General features: G+C 41.2%; 2 protein-coding genes across 4 annotated transcripts in view; one reads left to right on the plus strand and one right to left on the minus strand.

Moving 5' to 3' along the window:
- Window positions 1-25,929, plus strand: part of macrod1 (mono-ADP ribosylhydrolase 1) — a 101,712-nt gene that overhangs the window by 14,697 nt on the left and 61,086 nt on the right. The gene's annotated exons all lie outside the window — the stretch shown is intronic.
- On the minus strand, window positions 6,763-12,459 carry flrt1b (fibronectin leucine rich transmembrane protein 1b). The gene is made up of 2 exons (XM_026329693.1): window positions 11,676-12,459; window positions 6,763-8,980 (listed from the first exon to the last, which is right to left on the minus strand). The coding sequence occupies exon 2, from the start codon at window positions 8,959-8,961 to the stop codon at window positions 6,763-6,765; it is 2,199 nt and encodes a 732-aa protein (XP_026185478.1). The 5' UTR covers window positions 8,962-8,980; window positions 11,676-12,459.

The following is a 25,929-nucleotide window of genomic DNA, read 5'->3' on the forward strand; positions in this document are numbered from 1 at the left end:
ATATATATACTTAAAAGAGTGCATAACAGATATTCATAATTGAAAAAGAAAGAAAGCATAATAATAATAACTACTTACGAAAACAATCAATACACACTTTTTGACGCTTGATTTTATATATTTTTTTTGTAAAAAATAATGGCCTGGATGATTTATTGTGTGTTTTTATTAACAAGCACATAGTAGCGCAATAATCAGAAATGAGGGAAGTGAGATGGGAATGACATGCTATGTCAGACTGTGAAGCAGAGACTGGGGCTGCTATTAATGCGTCTGTAAGGCCCAAAATGATTTATTAAAGCAGAAAATGTTTGGCATTATTGCTTGAAAAATGAAGGAAACCAGTAATTGATTATCGAAATAGTTGGTAATTTCTTCTAATTTCTGTTGATGAAATTATTGATTCATTGACTAATTGTTTCAAATCTACTGGGGACATGGGGATTCATAGTCTCGCTGAAACTGCCAGAACACCTTGATTTTATTTTATTGGTTTTCAATGCCTTTTGTACAAGAGTGGAGGTCTACAGAGAAATAAGATATCAGGCTCATCTCCTGTTGCTGCGCAGAGAATACTTTTTCATTGTTTGGTTCAGTATTTTCATTAAATTTATTGACATTAAAGAAAAAACCAGTCAAAGAGCGGGTAGCAAAACAGAAGTCTTATGTCCAGACGAGAAAAACTCATTCGTACCTTCACCTCCAGCATCTTTGGTGTCTTGCCTGCTCCTCCCAAAAAGACTCTTGTAGTTCAGCTCACTGTGAACACTGCTCACAGAGTTTTAACAAGAACCAAGAGAACTGAGCACAGGACACCTTTAAACTGGTGGCCTGTTACTTACAGAATATATATTTCAAGTTTATAAATCACTTGGTGATATGTGGCCAAAATACACGTCTGATCTTCTTGAAGAATAAAATCTCAGGAGAACTCTTATCTTTTTAGGAAGCAAACAGCTGGTAAAAACCTTTAGAACCATACAGGGTGATGCTAGTTTTAGCTCACACAGGTGGAACCAACCTCCTGATCTCAAATGTACCTTGGCCTTTCAGATCTGAATTAAAAGCTCTGCTGTTTCCCTCTGCCTTTGATTGATTGGTTTCTCTCCTGTACTTTTGTTTTCCTTATTGCATCTGGGCAACATGCAACTTATTGCTTCACTCTTAACAGTGCTGAAACTTCTGTTTTCTGTATTTTAATTAATTGTACCTATTTTTAAAAATCTGTCGTGATTTTATTCAGTTGCTCATTATTCATTATTATCAGTTTGCTTTTCTTTGTCTATATAAAACACTTTCTTTGTTTGAAATGTGCTATATGAATAAAGCTGCCTTTTCCTAAAATCATTTTGCTCTCAGTAGCATAAGGGTTCTAATTAATGTTGGGATCCTATTATTTCGCTAAATACTGTAGGTGCTAATATATTTTATATATCTCTAGTTTCCGCCCTGTTACCTTTAAGTGAATGAAATGTCTGACAGCACGTGGTGGGTGCTCGACCTCTGGTATGATCACAGACCACTCGGTGGCATTTTCCACTAAGTAATGAATAATTTAGTGTACTCCTGGAATTATTTTTTTGGCTGCAGTGTAGCTGCCTCTGCTAAAGAAAGGCTGAGAGTCAGTACTCCAGAGAAATCACAAGTTGCCATAACTACAAGCGCTGAGGTCTCTGTGCATTGCCCCGGAGAGGTGGGCAGTAAGCCGACCGTGAGTGAAGGCTGAGAGCTCTGGAAGATCACATCCAGCAGGAGCCTGTCGCCTGAAGTCTTCCTCAGCCAGAGTTGTTTCTCTCCACTGTTTTCTCATGTAGGCAGGAGATGAAACTGAATACCTGATTGTTTATCAAGTGAAAATAAATAAATCCATCAGTTATCACTTAATGTCAGTCTAGGACAGATAAGTAAGCAAATAGCCTTATAAATGCCTTTAATTCTCTTCAATTTTAAATGCTCTTTTTCAGGTTACTGAAGACCCAGTGGTATACTAGCTCATAATTAAGCTAAATTAAAAGATAAAACACACGAGGCTGGAAAAGTGAATCGCAGACAATTGCAGTACAAAGGCAATTTAGTTATCTTTTGTTCATGCTCTGTGTGGTTATTCCATGACTTCCCTTAGAAGTTTTTTTTTTTTTTTTTTTTTTTTTTTTAACCTCACATGAAACATCCTACAGTGGGACCAAAAATGGCTCACTCTGATAGGCAGCCTAATTCATACAGTTGGTGTTGCTATAATCCCCTGGAGGCTGTCTTAGTTTGCTCTCTGTCTTATTTATTCCAGTCTTGTCTTTTCCATCCATTGCTACAAAGATCAGCACAGCTTAATGTTTTGTTTGTTGTTGGATAATTTCACTCCCTAGAGATGTTTCACTAGCTTCTTTCTTCCAGCTTTATTGCGGTTCTTTAGGACCAGCTGTCCCCTGTCACTCGAAGGTGTACAGGTGTGTGTCCAAAAGCAATTCCTTTTTAAGATTCATTTAAATTTCATGGCTTTCCTCAGCTGGTTAGGATTTGTATTAGAGGTTTGTATATCTATAGGTTCGTGAGCTATTTGTTTCAGATGGAACAGAGAGTGTTTGAACCGTTCAACTTCACGTATGAATGTTGATGTTTATGTGCAGTATACCTTTTTTTTTTTTTTTTTTTTTTTTTTGTCTAGTTTCAAGTCAATCTCTGAGCTTCCATGCCTGTGTATTACATTTGATTTTCTCTGCTGTCCCCTTGGTGAGTTCAGTCTGCCTCTGAAAGGAAACATGAACTTATGATCAGTCCTACAGCCCATCTGCCAGTTTATGTTTTTGTTTTTTTTGACCTTGCCTTCAGTGAATATCTAAAATTTTTAGGAACATTTATATCCAAACAAGTAGCAAAAGCATCGACATTGTTGATATAGATTTTCTACTTGTGCATAGCTGGGAAAAATGAATGTACCCGTGTATACACACATTTCCCCAAATGCTTGCATTTAGAGGAATATATTGACCTTCTGCAAAAGAAGCATATAATGCATGCAAACACTGGAAGACACTTTACTGTGCGATGCAGCTTTACATCATCCTTAACAGCACTGTGGTGAAGAAACTACTGAGCATGGAGTTTGTAATCATTTTATTGCACATTGGTGAGTTGAGCTCATTTGTTAAAGAAGCAGAGTAAAGAAGTAGCAGTCTTTAAAACGCACTGATTTTAATTGCAAGGCACTGAAACTCAGAGCATGCTGTGCTTGTATGCAACAACATGTTTGATAACTTGTGTGTTAGTCAATAATTCAAGTTCATCTCTTTCTCCCGGTGTATTATATTTTTTGATACATGACACACCAGCAGTTTTAACGTATTAAATGAAGCATATCTGAAAAAAACTACTTTGAACCCATTTGTAGCAGAATGCATTTTAGACTGAACAGACAGTGTCGAGAGTATACTTTTTTTTTTGCTGGGTGCAATGAGCGTTATAATAATTAAGCTGGAGGGCTAGATGCTAGATAATGGGTGACGGTGAAAGGCCTCTGTAATGACTGGAGAGAACTCTGGGCATTGTTGTTAAGAGCATGTAGAGATACAGCTGCATCACATTTACAGTATGCGTTGGCACACACACACACATAATCACGGATCCTTCAGATAAATATTCATGTGAAGTCGGTTCTGTGTTTATCTCACATGGAGACAACGCACACCGTTTAGCGGGCCACTTCTTTCTCCAGTGCATGCAGTATATTTCTTTCTGACTCCCTCCTTCACAAACACCCATCACAAGCAGTTACTCCAAAATGGACACTTATACACTCCCTCGTTCGTTATATTGATCCATGCTTACACAAGCATTAGCACTCACTTAGAATGAGAGGCATGTCTTCACCCAAGCACAGGAGCACAGACACATCCACGCCAGTGCACACACACAACTCCCTCATGCCACACAGAGAAACATGCCACCACGCACCAACACACAAACTTCTCAGGATGAAAACACACGCGTCTGTTTTAGATTCTTCCGAACTGAATCGAAGCGTGTAGCAGCTGATGTATTCATCCAGTGTGTGTGATTTAACGAGGTCTGCTCAGCCTCGTCATAAATCAAATTAATAATCTGAGCTTCCCATTGATTTTTATTTTTTTAAGACATCCCACTGCATTATTTGATATCGCCGGCCTTTGTTTCTGATTTAATGAACCCCACACAGACACAGAGCTGATGAAACTGCTTTTCCTTTTAGAAGTCTTTATTCATCTGCGTAGAAAAAAAGACGACCAATAAATGGAATAGCGTTTTGCGCCCATTTTTATGTTTATACATAAGAGTGTTTTCATTATCACATCTGAGGGTGACATTTTTAAAGGAAAAGGGTTTCTACATAGAATGAAAGGAAGCTTCAGTGTTCTTAAAAAAAAAAAAAAAAAACAAACAAATGCAGACCTGAAAAACTAAAAACTCACACCGGAGCTCTTCCAATATTACTGGTGCACAGTAACACAGGCTGGAAAAGAGAAAGAGAGCTACTGAAAGTAAGAATGGGTTTCAACACTTACAGGCTCTATCTAAATCACCCCTCCCCGTCCTCTCCTCTGTATCCTCATTCTCTACCCTCTACTCTTCCTCTTTTAATCTCTGGCTGTTTGTTAGCATTTTTCTTTGAAGTTCTTCTTTCTTTAAAGCACATTAGTGGGGTCAGTGAGAGGCAGAAAGCAGGTGCTGTGTGGATGGTGTGTGTGTGTGTTTGTCTTGAACAGCACAGTGTAGCGGTCAGGCTGTGATCCCTGTTAACAGAACTGTGTCTCTGCTCTACTAAGGCCTATTAAATTGGATGACCTGAGTCAAATAATGCACTTCATCTCCCAGGATGCATCAGATCAACTTTGAAATTTCAACTTTGAAAAGCAGCAAATACTCTCAATTGGGAAACACCTCTACTAATTTGTCAACTGTCAGATATTGTATCTTTTATACTGTGGAGGTTTTTCATTATTAGGCCATTGCCTTAGAAATAATTAAGCATACCTCCTTTACATTTCATGTGATTTTTTTTTTTTTTTTTTTTCTTTCTGATGAAGTAATAGATTTTTGGGGGTGTTTAATTTATTGGAATATAAATAGCATGACAACTTTTTTTTTTTTTTTTTTAAATGTTGAAAAGATATATTAGTATGAGTAAATTTTAGCAAAGAGTAATTGGGCCAGGATAGTTCTGACTTCCACCAAAAAAATTATTAGCTACTAAAAGTTATTTTCATTAAAATAATTTTAACCAGCCTCTAGAAGATAATGGGTTACTATTATAAGATGTATGATTAGAATTTTTTCTTTTCATTTTCATTAGTGCTTTAATAATGACACTGCACCACAAAAAGCCCGGGCCCATGCAGGAAGATTTTTCTTGTCCTGACGTTTTGGTGATCGTTTTACTTATTCTTCTTACTTATTTCTCCGATTGTCTTGCTGTGCCTTTCTTTGCTGTTGTTGTCTTACTAATATTTCTAAAATTTGATATGTGGTGTGTAAATGGGAGTGTATGTAGATGATGATACATGATACACAAGTAAAACCCCAAAAAATTGGATACTGAGTCTTTGACTCATCAGAGGCATCTGGAGACCAAGAGGGAGGTGTGCAGTCTATTATCACTCAGGTGCAGAGTGCAGCATTGGATACACTGTGGGTAAAACTTCAGCCATTTTTTGGATGATGATGTCACATTATTCTAGTTGTCACCCCTCTTCTTTACCCCACCTGCACGCTTCTCGATCCCCCATCTTCTTTTCCTTTGTCTGCTTTTTTACCTCCTGCTGCTGCATTTGTCACACGCCCTTTTTTCCACTTATCTTCCTTTTTCCCTCTTTTTCTGTCCTCGCTCTCTGCCTTAAGCCAACACACCTCCCTCAGCGTCTCCATCCCCCAAACAGCACCCCTTGCTCTCCCCCTTGTCTTCTTTCATGTTCACCCCTTCCATCCATCTATCTCTCCGTCAGCCCCCCACTCTACTGCTCTCTCTCTCTCCCTCTCATTAGTCTCTCCATGCTGTGGTTTGTGTCTCCTGTCTCTGTCAGAACTGTTATCACTGCTGTCAGCTCCCTTGGCGAGAACAAAGTCGTCCTCTGCTCACGGCACCACAAAAGACACGAGAGAAATAAAAGGAAAGCCTCAGCCAAAAAAAAAACAAAAAAGAGGCGTAAAGGAGGAAAAATTAAACAGGAGGGGAGTAAACCAGAGGAAAGGAGGGGGCTAGGAACGCATCCTTTCATGTCAACCATGATGCATTGTCATCTGTGTGTTATAACAACCATTGATTTCTTCCTCTCTCATCCCTTTTATCTATACAGCACAGAGCTTACAGTTGGTAGGAAGTTATGAGAGCTATCTCTATACACATCAAGTGCCTTTTCCTCATATTATAAATATATCTCCTGCTAAATCAGCTAAGCCTAGTATATCAACCTCAAATAACTTACTGTGTATTATTATGAGCTGAGAAGAACAGTAGATCTGAAAGACACTGAGATATTCAAAAGAGAAAACATAACCATTTATAACTATAAGTAGCGCTGAAAGAAGGGCTTACTGTATCATGTAGTATACAGTAGTAGAGTATAGTAGGACTGTTACTTCTGTCACTCAATAGCAATATCCAATCAACATAGCTGAAATCAGTCTTTTCTACTTAGCAAACCAATAAGAATTGAACCAGCAGAGGCACAGAGGGTACTTTGGAAACCAAGGACAAAATGTGACCAGACCAGACCAGAGGCAGTCCCTGCATCATCACGTGTAGGCGTAATCTATGTCAGGGATGCCACCCTCTCTGTAGCCACGGTTGGTACCATAAGTGACTTGATGGTGGCTGGTTTGGCTGAGGATGGTGCCGTTGAGGCTGCCAGCTCCGTGGCTGCTCCGGTAGGTCCCATTAGCTTGGGAGGAAGAGGAAGAGGAGGGGAAAATAGTGTGGATGTATGTGACATCCTCCAGCTTAGGCTGCAGGGGCTGATGGGCCATAGCTGTCATCTGAAACCCTGCAGGAGGGGCCCTGATCTCTAAGATGGAAGTGTCTTTCTTGGTGCCTGACTCTACATAGTCATCATAATGTTTTCCACTCCGGCCCCTGTTGTATGAGCCTGAGTCCCCAGACATGTAACCTGCTCTCTGTCCATACCAGCAGAATATGCCAAAGATTAACAGCAGGCTTACCAATGCTGTTGCACCCCCTATGATACCAGCCAATGGCAATGCTGTTAGCTCTGAGTCCTGTCCGTCTTTATCTGACCCCTCCCCTGCTGAGCTGACCAGAGCCTCTCCAGTCTCTATCTGAGCACAGGCTGGGGTCGAGTCTTTACTGTCCATGTCCGTGCTGCCAACTCGAGATGAACCCATGCTGGAACCCCCAAAGGGGGACTCCTGTCGTAGTGGCAGCAAACAAATGAGGTAATGGGAACGTGGGGTGAGCTGGGTAAGGAGATACTGTCTTCTCTCTCCAGGAACCAGAGTCTCTGTTATTGAACCAAGAGCTGCACTGCTACCTAACCTCAGCCATGACAGGCGGAAAGAAGGTGCTGGCTGTGGGCACAACCAACTCACCAGTACACTGTCCGAAGAGAGAGGTTTTACACTCAGTTCCAGGGCCTCTCCAGGTACCTGTCCCCCTTCACCTGGAGGAAGAGGCATAACAAGGCCTGGCCTCTTGGCTCGCAGGGTGAAGAGAGAACCTTGCGTGGGGACCAGCAAAGAGGTAGTGGTGGTGCTACTATGAGGGACTGAAGCCACTGCTTGCCCCCCTCCAACACCATCCTCACCTCCTCCTTCTTTTTCTACTGGGTTCACACCGACTCCAGTACTGGGTCCAGAAGGTGGGCCTTCACACTGCTCCATCAGGGAGGTTAGGTCTCTTAGGGTCTGGCCCCTTACAGGCTCAGGCCCCTGACAGGTCAGGCCTCTAACTGTGACTGCTGCCCCTCGACCATGCAGCCAGGCGTGGAGCCAGCGAAGGTTGCAGCCACAATACCAGGGGTTTCCTCGCAGCAGTAGCATCTCCAGGCTTTCTGTGTCTTTCATAAGTCCTCGTGGGAGAGTGGTCAGATTGTTCCCCGACAGGTCCAGCCTCTGTAGATGCCGCATCCCATCCAGTGCCCCCCTTGGTATGTGGGTCATTCCGTTGTCTTGCAAATGGAGTCGCACAAGGTGAGCCGAAGGCAGGTTGACTGGTGGTGACTGTAAGGCATTCCTTACCAGTGATAACTCAGTCAGGTTGGAGAGACGGGAGAAAGTGTCATCTGCAATGCGTGTGTTGGCCAACAGGTTCCCATCCAGGACCAAGCGCCGAAGGGAGGAGAGTCCCCGAAAGGCGTGTGTGGGGATGGTGCTGATTCTGTTGTCATCCAGTCGCAACTCTTCCAGGGATGCTGGCAATCCGGCAGGAATGCTAGACAAGTGGTTCCTAGACAGAAACAGCAATCGAAGCCGTGGAGTCCCAGAAAAAGCTCTCTCCTGGATGCTAACTGTAGATATAGAGTTATCATCCAGGTGTAAACGTTCTAATAATGGTAACTTTGCCAGGGCCGATCTCGGTAACGTTCGTATATTATTATCCTGCAAATGGAGCTCCCGTAACGAAGGCGGGAGGTGTATAGGAAATTCATCCAACTGATTGGCATACAGGTAAATCACTCGTATGGAAGTGCTACGTTCCAGTGAGGGAGGCAGCCCAGCATTACTCAGCCGGTTGCTCTGTAAGTAGAGAATGGCAGCTGTTAAAGGTAGCGGAGGAATTATGCTGAGGCCACGGTCGTTGCAGTAGACAAAACCTTCGTCACAGCGGCACACTGAGGGACAAACAATGCCCTCATCTCCCTCGCCAGTCTCCATGGCAATCGCCGCTGCCGCCAGTTCCAGCACCTCAGCCAGTAAGGTGAGGCACAGGAGGAGCAGAAAGAGCCAATCGCGGAGCTCAGCAAGACTCTCAGCTGCCATGTTGGTGCACGGCTCGTGCCTGAAAGAGAATAAATGGGAAACTGTATTAAAACAATTCCATAAAAACTAAAACTAAAAGTCACCAATTCTAAAGTCAAACACAAAGAGACTCACTGCTTTCAAAAGAGAAAGTAGAAAGAGGTTGTTGGGGGTGTGAGGGGTGCAGAGTGAAGTGCAAAGCACAGTTTGCTTTTTCTTTAAAACTGCTTGACTAAAGTGCTGTATCATCTATCTGCTCTTAAAAAATGAAGGTCTTTATCTCAAAAGTGGAGAAGACTTTGGGCTTGATATTATATGGGTCAGAGTGAACAAGCAGTAGACAAATGGACATTTCTACGCAGAGAGTGCGATGAGGGGTGCAGTTAGTGGGCGAGAGATATTACAAGAATTGGGTAAGGGACCACAGAGATGAAGAAAATTGGACAGTGACAGTTGTGGTAAGGGAAAATAAGTGAAGAAGAATTTTTCTGGGGAAATTAACTGAAATGGAGTGAGTGACATGAAACTAAAATGGAGGAGAGCTCTGGGAGAAAGAAATCAGATTAATTGCCCACAGCGCTGTTGATCTCTTTGAAGACAACAGTAATACTTGACTTGCTGTGACTGCACTATATCTGACCTTCAAATGAAATAATAAAGAGGAATTGAAAGAAGAGCAGGACTTTCATTGGTTCCAGACTGTACGTTCAGAAATATTCAATCTTTTTGAGGTCGTGACCAAAACACACACAAATTCACACAGAAAAAAATAAACATCTTAGCACAACTGAGTCTCAGTACAAGCTGGTGTGTATAATGCATGATTTCTCTTGGTTGTTATTGTTTGTGAATTTTTTTAGAAATTATTCACAGAAATCCCCTGAAATCCCCAGAATGTTTTAGAGACATGTTTTACAGAGAAGCATTTTTCTACAACATTAATATGTTCCTCTGTCAATGTTTCATGACTTGTCTCCTAGCGAATGCCTGACACCAACATTAATAACATAAATTTACAATTCAGATGAAACGATCTTTGCGTACTCGCACTATTTATAGAACATGAATAATATACAGTGGTGGAAGTTGTGGAAATTACATTGTGGCAGATTCTTATTTAAATCCTTTCTTTTGAGTAGCCTGGGGCTGGAAAATGTGCCCTGACGTGAAATGCCTGACATGATTTGACAGCACATTTGATAAACAAATCCTCTAAAGCAAGTTTTTTTTTCCCCATTTCCCTTTTTGTGTGTGTGTGTGTGTGTGTGTGTGTGTGTGCGCGCGTGTGCGCGCGCGCGTGTGCGCGCGCGCGTGTGTGTGTGTGTGTGTGAACACAATGCTAGATGCAAAATTGCCCCTTAGCTGCAGTCAAAATCCATGCAAAGCAAACAAGAGATGGCAACAATAGAGGAGAGTGGGGGAGGAGGGGAGAGAGAGTAGGAGGAGACAGATGGAGAGTTGGACATTCAGTCAGAGGAGGAGAGGGGAAATGAGTTCCTGGCAGTGAAGACTAAAGTCAGTATCAGCTGAGTTTGCTGCAAAAAGAATGATTCCAAATATTGTTTGGTGGTGTTTTTTTTTTTTTGTTTTTTTTCTGAACGATAAGTGTAAAAATAGCTACATTTGTGTACCTGTGCACGCTTGTGCATTTGTGTGTATGTGAAAGAGATTGTATTAAAAACAACCAGCTCATGTTTCAGCTCGATACAGGCGCTGTTTGATTTGCAAGGGTGGAAAAAAAATTGTGCGCCATGCAAACCAGCACGGCAGAGAGATATACATTTCCTCTGTTGTAAATGGGGCATTTTTAGCTTAAATCTCACTGTTTCCAAGCATCACTGGTATCTGTGAGACAGAAAAAGTCAGGGAGAGGAACACATGCACACAAAAGGAAGTGTCAAGGTAGGAGCTGAGACCATATTGGGAATGCTTTATGAATATCAACTAGCATATGCTTTGGTGCCACACTATCCCTTTCATAAATATCCGCTTGGTGCAAACCTGTTTGTGTGTTTTTGCCTACATGCCAAGGTTTCCTATTGACACATCCGCTTAATTGTCCTTAGATTTTCTGTCTTCTCCCTTCCCTGACTTGTTCTCTCACAATCTTCAGCTGTCACTCTCTCTGCATCTTTATCTTTCACATCCACCTCTCCCATCTGTCCACAATCACCTCATCTTCTTCACAATCTTTCATTATGTCCGCTCTCAGGTTTGTTTACAGAAGTGTTCACACAGTCATTCTCCTCCTTTCCTTCCTCTGCCTGTGTTTCTTTCTAATCCTCTTTTATCGCTTCCTCTCCACTCGTTCGTTGATTCCTACACACTGAGATTGGATCAATCAGCTCTGGTTCAGCCCTCCTGCCCAGTCCTTCTCTCACCTCTCCACCATTGCGACTTAGTTTCTCTTTTTCATTTAGATGCAGCAGGCTCTCCATCTCTTCCTCCACTCTCTTCTCTTTCTCACTCCCTCTTGGCCTCAGCTTTCTCGCCTCCACATTCTCCTTTCTCTCCCTTTGTGGTGTCCCCCTCCCACCCCCCAAACATTTCAATCATGTTCTGAAATAAAAGGCTTTGTTGGAGCACTGAGCCACTGTGTGTTTGTTTTTTTTCCTATCATGTTGCTAAAAGCAAGATGTCAGCGTGCTGTTCACTGCCATGAATGCGGGAAGAAAGTGTATGTTTGTGTGAAAGGTCTGATCGACCCAAGGTGTGATTGCCGAGGGCTTGCTAACCTGCTCAGTCTCAGTGCCGTTCAAGTCCGCTGCAGCTTTGTTTTCTTGTATCAGGTATTTGTAGAGAACAGTATTAGTGTGTCTATATGTGTGATTGAGGATGTCACTGTGGATCTCTGTGTGTTAACGCGGTTTTTCAGTCCTCCTTGAATCGTTCAGAAGTGTAGCCTCATTCCTTGGGGCCGTTGAATCTTTCTCAGCTTGGGTGAATGATGATAGGGATGATGATAGCCTGTACTCCAGGGCTCCACAAGAAGCAACACCAGCATGGCTCAAAGCCGCCTTGGCAGCCACATTTGTGTGTTGTGTGTGTCCTATTGCCAAGCGTGCACTCTCTCTTTCTCTCTCTCTCTCTTTGGGTTAGGGGTTTTTAGGCCTGCCAATGCAAGTCATCTTCAACAAGCATCCAGGGGGCTAATTCAGAAATCACCCTTCCACACCCAAATGCTACAGTTGGGCAGACAGTCAGAAGATGGTTGAACGCTTAAAGGTCCTCCTTCGAAGTCAAAAGAAATCCTGGATGCTCATGCAAGCAGAGAGTCATGCAAAAATAGTAGTGTTCCGTGCTACACTTGTCTTGGGTAGTCAGGGAGTGGTGTTAATTATCAAGTTAAATTAGTGATATTTTCACACTTCAGTAAAATCCAACAAAGAATCCTTATGAAAACTTGATGTTATTACTAGTTGTATTAACATGAATTTCACAGTTCAGTGATGGTAATGAGCACGTTTGCAGGCCGTGGTGGACAGGTTGATCTGGTATAAAGAACAGACTGTTCAGAAACAGAAGTCTCCAGGCGAGCTTCTTCGTCCTTCCCTCTCGGTTTCGTCCTGATGCTCCTCTGCTAAATGTTTGATCACTGCCTTGTCAGTTCACACAGATCATCTTGAGATGCTGCAAAGCCAGATGACAATGTGCACTGTATGTAGTCCACACTACGCAACGCTGTGATGGCCAGTCACATGGGCCGACTGGTCTCCCACAGGTTAGCAGAGCTCGAGCAGCAGGTAGACCTCAGTGCTGTTTGCTTCACCAGGACAATGTTTGTGAGCACAAACCTGAAAAGACAAGAATAGTGTTAGAATTTTCACTTGGGATTTGGAAAGGATTAAAAGTCAGTGATTTAGTAAATAATACAATACAATTTTGTTCAAATTTATGTTGTTCACTAAAAGCAATGGACTTTTTTATTTGCATCACTAAATATTCTTGATTATATTGAACTGCCGGCACTCAGGGAGCAGACTTAGTTTTTGCTGATGATTTCATGATTACCGTTTTATACCTTCTCATAAAAGGTGTAGTAGAACTATTTTAGTGGAGTCCAAGCGCTGTCTACGACTTTTGGTGTCATACTATTTAAAATACAAATAAGCTAACCACAAATATGGCGACACAAATAGACTTGAAACAGATACTGAGCTGCGTGATGGGGATGCAGAAAAATCAGTTAAGCTGTCAGATGTAGCATCCCTTACTGCAGTGCTTCTTCATCTCTGGCTCATCACACCCACGTGTCTCTGCATCAGACCAAATGCATCATGCAGCGTGGTACACAGGTAATTGTTTCATAACACTGATCCGTAGCTACAGTGAACTGCAAACAATTAGCAAAATAAAATTACACAAGATGCATAGATGCATTTTTATACCATAAGCCATATTGTGACCACCTGAAAACACACACACACACACACATACACACAGAGGGTTTGACAACTTCAGTTCACAAAAGGCATCCTATAGACTGATAATCTCTTTATATATCTCCAAAGGGTTGTTGTCTGTAGAATTTCAGAGTTAGTAAAGTCACTTAACTCGTTTAACCGAACTGTGACAAGACAGTCTTCTGTGTACCTAAATGTTAAAAATAATGCTGCCTGAAAAGTTTAGTAATCTCACAGATCTGTCACACTGATTACCTTACAACTTTAACTTGGATATTTTACTGCAGATAACACAAATATTGGCACAACAGCTCACATGTGATTATTGCTAAAATAAATAGAAATGAACATGCTCTAACGAGGCTGCATAAAAGAACTGCTTTCCTGTCTTCAACTTTTTTACACCAGCTTCCCTTAAATGGTGCCAAGATGTAATATTCGGTTTCAATATTGGCACAATATGGAATACTAAAAAGGATGGGCAAAATAATTATCCCCATAAGAACGGTTATACCTTTTAAAATTAAGTACCTCATGAAAATACTTCCTGAAGGTCAACACTGCATATGCGCAACACTAAGCTCCCAATGGACACAAACCTCCCATTAAGGCAACCCGATGTATTTTTTTTTTCTTCACATAAAGCATAGAGGTGTTCATTAACCACAAAGCGCTAAGTGCCTGTATCTTGTGTGCAGAATCAACCCCCCCCCCTCCAAACAAAATGAACAGTGTTATCTAGAAATATAAGGTTTTCATCAGACATACTGAGTGTACAGAGACAGATTCATCAAGGCCATTAACTGCTCCGCTGCTCACATTCGCCTGTTCACTTCATCCCAGAGTAAGTAGACTACATAGCCAACTGGGAAATTATCATGCAGTTTGCTTAAACACAAATAGAGACAAATAAAGCCGTCCTCATTTTCATTTTCAAAGGACACATGCTGTCGCTGAGTAGAACTTGGTCAACAGGCTTATGTCTGTGCTTGTGTAAATCCTTAGAGGGTTTTTAAAAAAAAAAAAAAAGGCTGTAATTCAGGCACCATACATCCTAAACTCAGGGTAGGAGAGTGTGTTTTTGTTTCAGGTCTGGTGTTTTATCTGATCCCACAGATAAAAAGGAAGATTTTTAACTGGGAGTGCAGTTTAGTTGGTTTGTTAGGTGGTTGGTGTGGGCAGTGTGCTATACAGATAAATTGTCCTTTTTATAAAAACAGTTCCAGACTGATATCCAATTTGTGGCATAGTAAACTAATTTATATGTGCAGAGTGCAACTAACTTGTAATGAAAACAGCTTGATGTTGGACAGAATGCTAAACAGACGTTGTTTGCAAAACACATCAACTTTGCGATTGGCATTTAAGGAGAAATGAGTTAATGGTCTATTCAAGGACAGTGCAGATGTGTATATGAAGAGCTTTATGTTGGGTGCTGTGAACATTAGAAACTGCCATGCCCATTATCAGGCCATTAATTTGTAATTCATTCATTGATGTATAATACCTTAAATTAATGAAATCCTCTCGTGTTAGTATTTTGGAGGCCAAGTCTGTTTGGAAGTCAAGCAATAATTCCAAAGAAGACATTTAATTGGATGTCATCAGTCAGGAATTAACAGCAGATTTCACCTTTAATAACAGTGACTGTCACTTTAAAACATGTCACCTTAATTGGTTGCAATGTCTGGTCAAAAACCACTCTTCCACTCTGCACTAATCTTTGCCTACCACAGGCAAAATGTCTGCCTGCATTGGACAAGATGTGAATATTGAACATCGGCAGCATTTCCACAGCTCACTGCCATTCCCCATTAGACATCAATATGTGAAGCTTTATCTGTATAATGTCGAGACTGTCCTTAAAACTTTTCATGATGGATTTTCAGAAGCAAGCCTAGCTAAGGGGAGGATGATGGGAAGATGGAGATGGAGGAAATATGGAGCATTAGGGAGCATGTGTCAGAGCAGGGAGTAACTATAGGAGCTGAAAGCTAGACACGAGTCATTTAGGAGAGGGGAGTAGCTGAAAAAGATGTTTTGCCAGGGTTTGTGGAAGGTTAGAAAATGGTACAAAAAGTAATCAAATCTCCAACATACGATATTTTAGACGAAACTGAAATGTAATTGGGAACAGTAAGTTTAAGTCAGTGACAGTAGATTAGAGCTCGAACCAACAAATAATCATTAATTCATTGATTCCAGCTTCTAAAATGTGAATATCTATTCATTTTTTGGAGCATTCTCCATTTTTCTCTAACATTTTTTAGACTAAACTTGGTTAATTAGATCAATTTAAATGAATAGATGAATAATAATTAGCTGCCTTAATAAGTGTCATTGTACAGTGCATTTGTCTGGTTTTTTTCTTTGTTTTTGTATTTGTCCAGAATTAAATCACAGGCATTCAGGTTGCAGTTCATTTCCTTCTTTCCCCCATTTGTAATTTGCTTTATTAATGGTGCATCTCAAAACACTCTTAAGGCAGGTCTTACAGAGGAAAACCACTGTCAAATGAGTAACTGTTCTCTGGTAACATTAGAGCGTTAAAATGTAATTTAGAAATGCCGGTAAATGATCTATGGTAATGTGAAACTGTAAGGGGATAGAGAAAAAGAGAAAATTCTTATTCAGTAATAAAAGTAAAATATCTCAGCGTTTTCCCTTGAATTGGTAAAACTCATCAGACACTTTTTTCCTAGAAAATAATTCAGCATGTTTTTATGCTTCTTCTACTATGGCATACTTTTTTAAAATAAATGTCATAATGTCTTAGTGAACAGTAGCAGTAATAAAGATAGCCGTTCCCACACTTTGGGCAGGTGTTGAGGTCAAAAACATGTCTCGCTGACCCCTCACTGTGCAGCTTTTGTGTTGCGGCCTGTATTTTTTCTTCAGTATAGCAGAGAGCACAGAGAGTCTCATTCCTAGGGGGGACAGAAATCACTCTGCTCTTGTGAGCAAGTCAATGACGACTGTGCAGCCCACAGGCACGCTACAGCATGTGACTTTCACTGTGGGTTCTGTGCTGCCCAAATGCTATCGCGGTTTTGTTTTTCTCTGTCCTTTGAACAATAGCAATGAGATATTTGTGGTTTTTACTTGCTTACTGGGGGGACCAGGAGGCCAGGTTAGTGATAATACACTGAGCATATTATTACAAACATATACAAAAAATAATGCATGTGCACCTGGGCTCAGGACTTTATCCAACACATCTGTTAGAGAAAATGCTGCAGATGTGCAAATATGCCGTGTAAGTGATTTATGCTCTAACACATTTATAGATGGAGATAGCATATGTAGAGAACCGTGGTCAGAGCACTTATGTGTGTGTTGTTAGCGGTCACCTTGTTACAGATGGAGGGAAGATATGCAGAGGAGAGTCCAGTACTACAGGTGTGTTTACTTCATACAGCTTTGCTCTGACGAGGAAGTGATGTGTGAAGAAGGAGTGAGAAGCCTCTTGTTGAAGAACCAACAGTTTGAGTTTGAGCCTTTTTTACCATTTTTATCAAAAATTACTAGAAAAATTTAAATCACTTGTTTTCAAATGTCTCCTCCATATGACCTTCTATCTGCATTATCGCTAATTTGAAACACTCTAGTGGATGGTGGCAGGAAATTGACAATGTTGAATTTCCATTTCCATCCACCCTTTGCTCCATCAGCCTGTTCAGAATAATTCAGAAAATGGAAAGCAAAGAAAAGTGACAGCTGTGATACTTGGCAGTGTGCTCGTTCTGTGCACTGTGGGGAGCTAGGAGATAGGAAGTGAGGGAGTAGGAGCTAGGGATTAATAGTTATGGGGCTGGGGACCAAAGTCTGAGTACTTTGTAATCATGTGGCTGCCTAACCCCAGTGTTAGGGAGGTTGATGAGCACGTGTCCCTGCTGACACACACACTCTCTCTACATCCACTCTGTTGAATATTAATACGGAGGAGAGAATTCCTCTGAGCCCCATTGTCAGGCGGCCCTATTGTTCTCTGTTGGCCTCAGCCTCGGCGGTTGTGTGTGTGTGAGTTTAGTATTAATGCGTAAGTTGGTGTCTACATTGTGTGCTTATGCATATTATGCCCATGTCTTCATCGCGTGTGTGTGTCGACTGCAGCAGAGCAGCAGTTAAAGTGGTGGTGAGGGAGATGAGGGGTGTGTTCATGGCCCACCATGGCCCATAAAGACAACTGGCCTGAGAACACTTGGACCAGCCATCAGGGCCCAACATTGGCAATTATTTCACCTAGAGGCACTATCTGTAAAATGAACACTCTCATTAAAACAGCTAAGTGTGCACATGTGTATGCATGTAAATGTCTGTGTGTTTGCAGAAGTCAGTTTAGAGGCACGGCAAATATATGGCAGCACAACTGCTTGTCTTTCAATCAAAGTGTAATGTGCTGTTTATGATGTCTGAATATGGATGCCTGCTCATGTATATGTGTATTTACACGTTTCTTTATGGATGCGAGCACATCTGTGAGTGTGTGTGCGCTTAAACGTGTTTGTATAGGTGTGTGTATGTATCCGTATGAATTTATGTGTGTGGGTGTGACTGTTTAACTACCCTGCACACGTAACCTCAACCATCTCTGCCTCCCTATTTCTCATTTACTGAGCCAGCGCCAGAGAGAAGGAGTGCGGGGAAACGAGAAAACAAGTGATAGTGGGGAAGGAGAAAGAGAGATGGTGAAACAGAAGCGGAGTGGGAGGGTAGAGGTTTACACAGGAAAAATGAAGTGAGGCTGGAGTAAAAGGGAGAGGAAGAGAGGAGGGATGGAAGAGAAGAAGGGAAAGATAGAGAAGCAGAGGCAGGAAGACGGGGGAAAGGGAAAGAGGCGGAGGAGGAGGCAGCAGATTTATGAAGCCATTGGAATGTAATTTGGAGGCAGAAATTACTGTCAGCCTGAGCAAGGTTTAAAGTCAGTGAAGCCTGAATCCAGGGCCTGCCTCTCTGTCTGAGTGTGTTTGTGTGTGTGTTGCAAGTATCACAGACAAATGGATAGCAAATGTGATGCAGAATAATACCACAGAAGCTCTGCAGTTACTTGTCACACACACTAAATTCTGTGTGTGTGTGTGTGTGTGCGTGTGCGTGCCTGCACATTTTTACTACTCCTCAATGCACGAGTGACGTAACTACATTGCACTGGAACATAACCCAGCATTCATATTTAACAGCTCATATTTCATCTTTGCTTGAAGACACAGATACACACACACACACACACACACACACACACACACACACACACACACACACACACACGCGTGCAGGAGCAGGCACTGAATTCTTGTCAGGCTCTGAAGGCCGTGACTCCGGCAGAATCAGTCGAGGGTGTCGGCATGGGCAGAACGAAGGCTGGAGTGAGCAGCGCGGGAGAGAAAAAGACAGAGAGAGGGTGTCAAGGATAGACAGAGAGAAAGGTAGAGGTGGGAAATGGAAAAGAGAGGGAGAGACTAAGAGGGGTTACAAAGAAGAGTGAGAGGGATGTGACTTGCTTTCTAACGCAGCAACACACAGCTTCCATTTAGCATGAAAGGGAGGGGCATAGAAGGCGAGAGATGAGGGGAGCGACAGAGCAGGGATAATCGGCAAAGATCTGAAGGGAGGAAAAGGCTTTTTTTTTTTTTTTTTTTTTTTTTTAAAATCTAGTGTCACTTTGACACACACAGCTATAACACTCACACGCACCAGGGGTTGACTTTGTTTTGCTGCTAATTTCTATTTGGCCTCCTCCTCAATTAGTTGCAGTGGGCAAACAATTTAAAGGACAAGACTGGTGTGTTTTGAATTCAGCACATTAAAGTCAACAACAACAAACAATGTGAAAATCTCTTTTTTACACTAATTGACCTTCCTACCCTCATCTCTGGATTTCAGCTTTAAATCTGTCTTAAAAATTATCACAGTATAATATAATAATAATAATATAATAACTATATTATATATATATACATATATATATGTAGTTATTATATTATTGTTATATTATACTTATATATATATTTTTTCTGGGCTCTTAAGTTTTTAGTAAATATTAATGAAAGAGAAATAAGCAGAGGTTGTTAGGGACTGTTTTCAGCAGCAGGATGGTGTGCTGTATGTAGCACTGATTCAAAAAATAGTCTCCATGTTCATACTAATAAAAACATGCCACCCAGTAAAACGGTGTGGCTCATTTATTTGTTTTTAATCATTTTAATCATTGTTGCTTGTGCAGTTTATGATGACATCTAGTGCTTCGGCGTCTGAATGGACTTTTTCAGTCTTTTTTAAACTTCAGCACCTGCAACCTGAATGTAAGTGAGTGGAATGAATGCTTGGTGGTTTGGGCTTTTTCCAGGATTTGTTGAGAAGAAAAACATAAAATAATGCCAACCTTATCACTGTGCTAACTATGGGGAACGTAATGATTCACTTCCTCTGCAAAACTCCATGATATACTGCATTTGAAGCAAGCTGAACATTTATGCTGTTTAAACTTGAGTCACTTAGTGGATCCAGAATACCAGAAAATTCATGCACAATAAGCCTTACAGCTCTCCTTTGGTACTGTAAGTTGAGCATTAATCTTCTGCTGCGTCAGTCACTCAGAAACAGAACAAATGTATTTAGAGAGATGTAAGTGCACTGCTTTAACATGGCGGTAAAGTAGCTCTTAAGTGGCAGTGATGTATTAATGTTCTGATCATTTTTATCCCATGTTTCCATTTGATGTGACAAAACTGCTTTTTTTTCATTTGCTATTGTGGTTGTAAATTGTAATCCACACGGACATTGTGGGGGTTTTTTTTGCCATTAAAAGCTAAGCTCTGAAATCCTCTAAAGTATGACTGCAGGAATGTGCAGTGCATTTTCGTTGTTGTGCACATAGAAGGGAAGAATGTCACCGTGCTGCTGATAAATGTCACAACAAATGTGTTTAACGCAGTCAACAACATTATGGGATTGTCATCTTCGTAAGGCAGGTCTGTGCCCAGGTGGTTTGTGCACTACCAGCCTCGATCAGCAGCTGTTCCCCCTCACATCCTCACACCCAGAAACACACACAAAGTTTTCTACATCTTTTTCTCACAGTCACCCTCACTCTCTCTTACACACACTTTCCTGCTCTTTTGACCTGTGAACATGCACTGACTTTCTCTCTGTCATCAACACACATACAGAAACACTCCAACTCTCTGTTCTTTGTTCTTCTACCCACTGATAATGATGGCAACATCATTATGCACTGTGACAACGCTACCTCCCACTTACTCTCTATGGCAGTTCACACCACGGTACAATCTCTAATTCTGTCTCTCTCCCCTCTCACTCAGAATAGTGTTGAGGTCAATTATCTCTGAATTTGTTTATATAATGGCTGACTTCTTCAGGCTGTTGGAAGGTGTTAAGTACCATAGCATTTGTAGCTTATTTAAAAGGTTTTAGTTTTAGTTTTTTTCTAACATACCTCGTCCTTCAACACCTTCTCTTCCTGTTCACTATTCTTCTTTTTCTATTTACAGTTTGTGTTTTTTGCCACCATTTCTGGTATGTCTATATATCTGTCTTTCTCTTGCTTACCTTGAATTTTTAAGATACAGAATCTGGAAAAAAGACCAAGATTTGTGTGAGCTGCAAAGAAAATCTATTAAAATGGATGAATTTCAAACAGGTAAATAAAAATCTTCTATACTGTGAGTCAGAATCCTTATATTCACAGGGAGGGATCTCATATCTTAGGTTCTATTCATCACACAAAATTCTTCAATTTTTTGCTGTGCTTATCTGCAGCATGTACCAGCATGACAAAAACAGCAACAATAGTATATGATTTACAATGGGAGGAAAGTGCATTTATGGTAGAGTTTGTCGCATGTGTGTTTTCTATGAGAGCCTCACCACTTATTCCAGGGATGCAAGTGTAAGTGCTTGGACCTTCAGGTCAGCTTCACCTTCAGGTCATTTTTGTGCTGGGACAGGTTTTCAGCTTTTATAGTGCACAGATGAGCTCCAAAACATTACGACCACTCGCAGATGAAGCAGATAATGTTGATTATCTCGTAATCGGTGCATGTCAAGATCTGGGATATATTAGACCATGAGTGACCAGTCAGGTCTTGTAGTTAATGTGTTGCATGCAGGGGAAATGGGCAGGTGTAAGGACCTGAGCAACTTTAACAAAGGCCAAATTGTTGTGACCAGATGGCTGGGTCAGAACCATCTCTTAAACAGCGGGGTTTGTGGTGTGCTCCTGGTCAGCTGGACAATGAGCTGAGGAGGGACACACCATGAAACGGAGACACGGTGTTGTTGGGAGTGATTGAACAAGTCTGACTGGTGGTGGCTCCATGTCAAGATGGTAGGGGTGTAATGTTTTAGCTCATCAGTGTGTCTGTGTGCGTTTTGTTTCTGACTTCAAGTAATATTAAGATAGTCCAGTTTGGGACTGTCTCATCCACTTTGAGTATTCAAAGTACAGTCAATGCTCCTGACGTTACATTTAAGGTGACTGTTGAGGTTTTTGTGCCAACTTAAAAAAGCCCGGGAGTGCTCGTCTCTCTTGTCTCACTAGGTTTGATACATCAGAAGTTGTCTCTGTTTTGGAATTGGGGTAATAGTACATTGTCAAATTGACTGTATATCTAAGTTTCAAATGTTCCTACTGAGGAAATGTTCTATCGCTGTCAGTGGTAATATTTACATCACACAGCTCTGCCTTTTACATGTAGACTCGGTTTATTTCAGATCAGTTCTGGTGTGTTGGAAGGAATGAAAGAAATAAAATCAAAGATAAACATTAAAAGATAAAGACACATTAAATCTTTTTCCTGCTACCACTTCTGTGTGGTGGGAGGGCTCCTTTGCTCTTTTCTCTCTTTCCCTCTACATCTCTCCTCTATGTCTTCTGAACAGCAAAGCCAGGACAAAACTCCAACAGTGATGAGAGAAAGCCACTGAGAGGCAAGCAGTGCAAATGGGAATTCTCAATAGGTGGGTCCTGAAACCCATTGTCAGTGAGAGACAGAAGATAAAAAAAAAGAAATGAAAAGACTGAAAGACAGAGGATAAAGAAGAAAGATGGAACGAGGGGAACATAGATGGAGGCGGACAGGGAGACAAAGTGAACTGTAGAGTTTTTGCCCTGGAGGAAGATGGTTTCCAAAGAGAGAATGAACAGCGGAGGAGGGAGTAAACGAGACTTTGAGAGACAGCGCTGCAGGAGAAGAGGAGGAGGAGGAGGAGGAGGTGGAGGAGGAGGAGGTGGGGGATGGACTAGAGAGTAGAGAAGATGAGATGAAAAGGGAGGACAGCAGTGGGGATGAGAGAGAAAGAAGGAGAGGTAGTCATAAGAGGAAAAGGAAATGAAATGGGGGAACAGCACACACACACATGACACCCAGAATGAAGGTGTTTTGCGTAAATATGGTGCGAATAATGAAACTGCTGGCGGATTGATTTTAAACACAGCAGCTAATAATTAAGACAGTCAGACTTCACGCTGTGGGCTACAGAGACAGCACACTGTGTTTTTGCATAAACAGTATATTTGCAGCAGTGTGAGCTTGAGTCCAGCTACTTCACCCACCTCCAATTAGGGTTAGACAAATATGCAGGTTTAATGACGAGTATTCAAATTTTCTAACCGAAGCGGCAACTAACCACAAACTCCTTTTCTTTCTTTCTTTCAATTCAAATTTGACCATTTTAATGAGAAGCAGAAACTCAAATTTAAAATGATTCACAGTTTCTCCCAGCATGTTATTCTTGGCAGGACAGAATAGCCTTCTGCAATCGCAATTAGACCACGGGACACTGAAAAGCCAGCGAAACCTTCACAGGATGAAAGCTTTTAGGTGGGTTGGCAGCTCCTTAAGGCAGGGTGAGGCAGGTTTCATTGCAGGATTTACAGACTGACACCCCTAAAGCTGTGAATAAAAACCTCTCACACCATGCTGGAATCATTTCTCCACTCAGCCATGACAAAGGACAATATTTATAAAAATATATTTGACAAACCCTGTGTCACATCACCAGTGGACGAAGTGACCCGGTCAGTGTCTGAATGAAACATAAACAGCTTGTTTTACCGGTTTAACATGGTTCTCTACCAGCATAGGAGGAATGCATTCAATTTATCTGCACAAAAAAAAAAAAAAAAAAAAAACACACCCATCTGCCTGCAATATTATGTGCCAGGAGATGCTATGATATACCTCATCTCTCAGCAAAACACACATTTCCACACACAGCCCAGCACGCATACACATCGTCTCATGACAGTATGTGGATAAATAATCCCATTAAATGTGAGTGAGGGTTTTTCCGGCTCAAAGCATTTACACTCTCTCTCTTTCTCTTGTCTCTCCCTCACTGCGTCTCGCTCAGAATGAGGTATGCACAGGAAGCATCCACAGACAAGCAATTTACGGGCCGGACACCCTTGCACACTTACACCCACACACACCCATTCACATTCGCATACACACAACAGTCCACCAGAAGGCACTATTAGATAGGTCGCAATAACTCTCACTAGGTTGAACTTAGCACTTACTGTAGTCCTCTGGAGCAGAATCCCTGGAGTTCTTTGTGTGTGTGCTTGTGGTGACGGACGAAACAAGTCATTTTAAATCCACTAAGATGTGAAGTACATGTGGCCTCCTGGTGGCAGGCTAAGGCACGTCACTGAAGGCTAAAATCCAACTGACAAACTTTGTTACCTTTAGCATGCCAACACTTTATCTCTCTCTGTATATATTGTTACTTGTCACTCTCCATTTCATTATTAGTGCAGGAAGATAAACAGGGAACCATGCTGTTGCTGAGTAAAGTCAGTGAACTAAAAAAAAAACATGCAACCATTGGCTGTCTGTCTGTCTGTCAGCAGTTGTTCTGTTTTCACTGTGTTTACCTTTGTTTCTCATTATTAGGAGACAATGAGCACACTCCAGAAAAGGCTATGGGGTAATTATCAAAGCTTATTCAAGCAGAGTGTCTGACATGATCCCTGCTTACCTGAGAGGTCTATTGGAATTCAATGCATCAGGTCAGACACACAGTCCTGCGAGTCACCTTCACATCAAGTACCCTGTCATCTTGTCATGCTCTGTAGAGAGGGTGGCAGTTTGTGAACATGACTCGGAAACTGCCTTGCGTATGTTTTAGTTTTTTTTTTTTTTTTTCATCAGCTGGGATAGAGTAGCACTGTTTGCTTTTCACTCATTGTTGCCATGGTAGTTGGTAATAAATTGGCATTTGGATCTAAATAGATACTCATTTTGGTCCAAATTTTGAAATTTTTATTGTTGTGCAGGTTATATCTCTGAAAAAAAACAGTCGTGTTGTTATATTTAATTGTGCTAGTGCTTTAGTTTACATATACTAAGTTTGGTATATGAAATTTATGTTTTTCTTTTTACACTTTTCTTGCCATGATGAGGTAACTGGTTTAAAAAGATATTTCAACATGAGTTAACGAACAACTGCAGGCAACTAGAAAAATCTGATCTCAGAAAATATCTGGTCAAGTGGAAGACCCGTATATACCAGAAAACATGAGCTCTATGTTAGACACTGTCCTACATATTTGCTTTTCAGCAGAAACGTAAACATTACATTCAGACGCCCACCGTTTGACATTAAGACAAGACAACATTGTCAGCAAGGGCACTAGCACCACAATCTAAAATTGAGCTTTTTAAAAAAAAGACAAGTTCCAAATGAATTACATGCACCACATGTCATTGCATCACTAATTTTAGCTGCAGGCACCGCACTCAGACTGCTGCAACAGATGAGAACTGTGGTGCAATTGATACAAAATTGGAAACTGCAGACAATCCGGTGTTTGTGGCACATGGGTGACATTACAAATGTTATTTATTTTTGGGTTAATGTGAGAGACTTAAAAAAATTATTTTGATTATGAAAATCAAATACATTTCATACAGAATCCTGATTTCTTGCTGAGAGAAACTCAAAATTTTTCATGTCCTCTTTTTTTTTTTTCATGTTGTAAGTAGTTAGAATGCATGAAATAAAATGGACAGAAGTAAAACAGCATAAAAAATCCAGAAATGAGATGATGAATGGTTCTTTATTCCCCATATAATCAGTAACCTTGGGCCATAGGTGCTTGATTTATTCGTTAAAACTTTCATACCTGTCCCTCTCCGTTAGCTTTCTCCGTCTTTGATCCAAGACGGATCAAAAAGAAATCACTCTGCCTTAAATGAACTCCTCTTCCAGATGAACACAGCTTTGGTCTTTACTTTCCTTTTAACACTGGGATTATTTTCTCTGCAAGCTTTTTCCCTCTACACCTATTTTTAACACATTCATCACAGTAACAACCACGACTTGTCAGAATTCTCAGTTGTCTGTGACAGTGACTGATAATATGTAATTATCTGTCATTAACCTGCAGTTCATTTGCGTTTTTTGTGTGTGAGGTGCTAGTGATAGTTGTGTCAGTTTCCTTTGTACAGTAGAAGTGTTTAAGAGGTGAAATGGTTAGTGGCTTAATAGATAAGTTGATTAACAGAAAGTTATGTGCAAGCTTCAAAAATATCCAGTGTTTCTAGCTTCCCAAATGTAA

This window comes from Mastacembelus armatus, chromosome 10 (assembly GCF_900324485.2).
Source record: "Mastacembelus armatus chromosome 10, fMasArm1.2, whole genome shotgun sequence".
NCBI classification, from domain to species: domain Eukaryota; kingdom Metazoa; phylum Chordata; class Actinopteri; order Synbranchiformes; family Mastacembelidae; genus Mastacembelus; species Mastacembelus armatus.